Consider the following 4,493-nt stretch of genomic DNA (forward strand, 5'->3'; position numbering starts at 1 on the left):
TCGGTCCACGATGACCCATATAGTATCAAAATCCCTCACTGTCTTTGGCAAATTGGTGATGAAATCCATTGAAATCTACTCTCATTTCCACATGGGTACCTCCATAGGCTGCAACTTGTCATGCGGCCTCTGATGCTCAGCCTTAACCATCATGCAGTTCATGCATCTCTCCACATACCAGGCTATCTCATTGTTCATACATGGCCACCAATAGCTCAATCTTAGATCCCATACATCTTGGTGGCCCCAGGATGCATAGAAAAACGAGACTTATGAGCCTCCTCCAATACAATCTGTCTGACCCGACCATACATCAAAACCCATACCCGACCATATTGGGTCAACAACCCATGACCATCTAGAACAAATCTAGCAATCTGACCCCTGATCCTCTCTTTCTTCCAGTCCTCTTCCCAAACACCCTCGGTATGAGCCTCCCTAATCAATCCCAAAATCGGGGAATCCGTTGATATCCTTATACACGATACCCCATCTGAAGACCCAACCGACTTGTGGATCAAGGCATCTGCCACCACATTTGCTTTACCCAGATGGTAAAGGATCTTGCAATTATAATCCTTGACTACGTCCAGCCACCTACGTTGCCTAATGTTCAGGTTCGGGTTATCCATAATATGCCTCAGACTCTTACGATCCATGTAGATAGTACATCGAACCCCATAAAGATAATGCCTATAAACCTTAAAGGTAAAAACCACTGCCCCCAACTCTAGATCATGTTATCGCATCTTGTGCGGCTTAAGCTGCCGCGAAGCATAAGCTATCACACGTCCTCTCTGCATGAGGACCGCCCCTCAAGTAGTGATGGATGCATCACAAAATCCCACGAAATCCTCGATTCCCTTTGGGAGGATCAAAATCGGGGACTCACAAAGTCTATGCCGAAAGGTCTCAAATTTCGATTGTTGCTCAGTGCCCCATCGGAAATCCACCCCCTTCCTCGTCAGACGAGTGAGGGGTACTGCAATCTTGGAGATATCCTAAATGAATCTACGATAGTACCCTGCCAAACCTAAGAAACTCATGATGTCCGAGGGAGATTTTGGAACCTCCCACTGCATCACAGCCTCGATCTTGGCCGGATCAACGAATATACCATCCTGGTTAATGAGGTGTCCAAGATAACACCCCCAGAAGCTAACGAAGATGCTCATCATGCTGCTCTCTGGTCTTGGAATACACCAAGATAACATCAATGAACCCAATGATGGAGCGATCGAGGACCTGCCTGCATACTCGATTCATCAAATCTATAAATATTGTCGTCACATTGATGAGCCCAAACAACATCACCATGAACTTTTAATGCCCATAACGAATCTGAAACACAGTCTTCTCCACGTCCTCCTCTCTTACTCTGATTGGATAATACTCGGACCTTAGATCTATTTTGGAGAACCAATATGCACCATGCAACTGATCAAAGAGGCCATTAATTCGCGGTAAGGAATAACAGTTCTTCACTGTTCACTTGTTCAAGTCCTGGTAATCAATGCACATCCGATGTAAACCATCCTTCTTCTTGACGAACAAAATCGACGCTCCCCACGAAGAATTGCTCGTTCTGATGAACTACTTGCCTAGAAGCTCCTGTAGTTGAGATGACAACTTCTGCATCCCAGGCGGTGCCAAGTAGTACAACACCTTGGCAATCGGGGCCGCACCTGGCACAAGTTCAATCATGAACTCGACCTGCCTCTCAGGAAACACACCAGCTAACTCCCCCGGAAACACATCAGCAAACTCCCTGACAACCGGGGCCTCTGAAATTGAAACCTGATCCCCAATACACATATCCACCACATAAGCCAAGTAACCCGCACACCCATGTTGAATATACTGCCAAGCTCTAGCTGCAGAACAAAACCATGAACCCATCTTGGTGCCCTCTCCATAAATAACCAGTTCTCCCCTACTTGGGGTTTGAACTACCACTCGCTGGCCCTCACAAACAGTCATAGCACTGAAGTGGTTCAACCAATCCATATCTACAATCATTCAAACATCCCTTAATGGGATAGGGATCAAATCGGTCAGAAAAGGAACCCCGAAGATCTCCAGAATATAACCCTGATACACTGATGATGCAGAAACCCTGTGTTTGTTTGTGATAGAGACTCGCAACGGACACTCTAACTCCCTAATGTGCATATCAAACTCTCTAATAAACGATCAAGACAAAAAGGACCGACTCGGACCTGAGTCAAATAACACTACAGTAGGAAAAGAGTTCACTAGGAACATACGTAACAGAGGCGCATATATAATCATAACATAAATAATAATCAATAGAATAATGGATAGACACATACCAGTCACAACATCTGGAGCTGCTTTGGCCTCCTCAGCAGTGAGCTGGAAAGTGTGACCTCGATCCCTTGGGGACTCCATCCTGCCCTGACTCCCATTAGTGATCCTCAAAATATCCAACGTTGGAGCCTACATTGGCCTAGCAGCAAGCGAGGAGCAGTTAGCCTTCACATGGCCAACCTGGTCATAATGATAAAAAATCCTGGAACTGAGTTTTGGGACCTACTGGCGGCAATCTCTCGTCATATGGCCTTAGTGGCCACAATTGTGGCACCCAAAAGATGATTAGCAAGCACCCTCATGAACCTTGCCACACTTCCCACAAGAATGGCCCCTATGACACCCAGATTTGAAAAAAGCAGCCTTTGGCGTAGGCCTCCTGAGCCTGCTCAGATGTAGCAAACTCAGGACAAAACATACCCTTCTCTGTGAACATCTTGGTGATCTCCATCACCGTCTCCATCCCTTACCACAAATCTAGGTACTCCTGGTCCAACCTCTCACTCTCCACCAGTAGCACATATCAAGAGCGGCATATCTTTCGAGAATTACTCCCAAGATAAAGCAGCTCTCTGCTCATCAGAAAATGAACTAGTAGCAAGCCTCCACCAACCCTTTGCTCCAGTCCTCAGATAGTTCAGAGCGCATCTGACCTTCTGGTCAGTTGGGCAAGAACATGTGAAGAAACATCCCTCCACATTAGATATCCACCTCATGGATATGATCGGGTCATGAACCCCACGATAGTCGAGGGCTTCATATTATCGAAGTCCCGATACTAAAAAACTCGACCCAATCCAACCCCTACAGCCGCAATGACTGCGGTGGCTGCGACGGCAGTAGTCTCGGATAAAGCAACATAATGTTCATCAAAGTACTCAATCATGGTAGGCTTAATAGACCCAAACATATCTTGCAATTAAGCTTGGAAGCAAGCAGCAACCTCCTCCTGTAGGATCTCCCTGATCCTATCATCTAACTCAGTTGACCCACCCTGACCGCCAGCTCCTAATACCGATCCGGACCCAGCCTCAAATTGTCGTGTAGTCACCATACTGAAAATAAACCAGGAAGATATCAGATAATACATATATCATATCAAGGGAACCAACTCCCAACAAAGCTCTAGGGGTTGTGACTTCCCTATTACATATACTAGTCATGTGCTTTCAGTAGTACGGGCCCATACTACCTTCTACACCTACCTGTATTTGTCTTAGAGGATCATCACAACACCCTAACAATACACACTAAGATAATCATACTCTCAATCCCCACTCCATGGAGGAAAGGCTAAACATCTCGAAACTGGTCAGCTGACTCCACACAACTCATCCATGAAAATTCTACCAACCTTGCAACACTCGTGTGTGCTAGTCATACATAATATCGGACCCTATACATAGTCGAATATTTCATCCCAACCTAAGCCCTTCATCAAAATAGAACACGAAATAAGACAAAAACAAACATTCTCAGACTATAGAATCTTAGTCATGCATAACACTAGACCCTATATATAGTCGGATAACCATGATGCATACACTAAGCAACTACAGTAATGATGTTAATTCCATTAGAGAAGAACCCTAGGCTATCACGCATCATATAATCAGGCAATTACATCATGCAAAATGCTGAAGATCCCTAGCCTATCACTAGCATGTTGTTCTAACGTATCACAATATCAAATAACATATGGTATTTTGGGGTCTACTTAGTGGCTCAAATTAACCGTACACATCGCATCGTACTTGATTATTTTGAAAACGATTTCAAAAAAAATCATTTTAATTTTTTTTCCTTAGTTTGAGACTGGCTTCACACGAGTGTGCCTCCAATTCATGGAAACCAAGGCTCTGATACCAACTTGTAACATCCATAAAATTCATGAAATTATAAACTTTTAAAACAAACCATAGATCATCATTATTTACAAAATAGTTTTCAAAACATGTTTAATATCAGAGTCTTCCCAAGATCATAAAAACAAAACATAAGGAGTTGCACGATCACACCTTCTCCTTCTTGCAATCCTATGACGTACCTGAAACATAATCCAAAACTGTAAGCCCGAAGCTTAGTGAGTACCCCAAAATACCCATACACAACAAATAGTACATATACAATAACAAAATGTAATGGGTCCACAACTAAAAAAC

General features: G+C 44.0%; 1 protein-coding gene across 1 annotated transcript; it reads right to left on the reverse strand.

The window, feature by feature from the left end:
• Positions 1 to 1,593: 1,593 nt before the first annotated feature.
• On the reverse strand, positions 1,594 to 2,412 carry LOC145009634 (uncharacterized). The gene is made up of 2 exons (XM_078968290.1): positions 2,334 to 2,412; positions 1,594 to 2,009 (listed from the first exon to the last, which is right to left on the reverse strand). Exons 1-2 carry the CDS (start codon positions 2,410 to 2,412, stop codon positions 1,594 to 1,596), a joined length of 495 nt encoding a protein of 164 aa, XP_078824416.1.
• Positions 2,413 to 4,493: the final 2,081 nt, after the last annotated feature.

This window comes from Lactuca saligna, chromosome 8 (genome assembly GCF_052625555.1).
Source record: "Lactuca saligna cultivar CGN05327 chromosome 8, ASM5262555v1, whole genome shotgun sequence".
Classification (NCBI taxonomy): domain Eukaryota; kingdom Viridiplantae; phylum Streptophyta; class Magnoliopsida; order Asterales; family Asteraceae; genus Lactuca; species Lactuca saligna.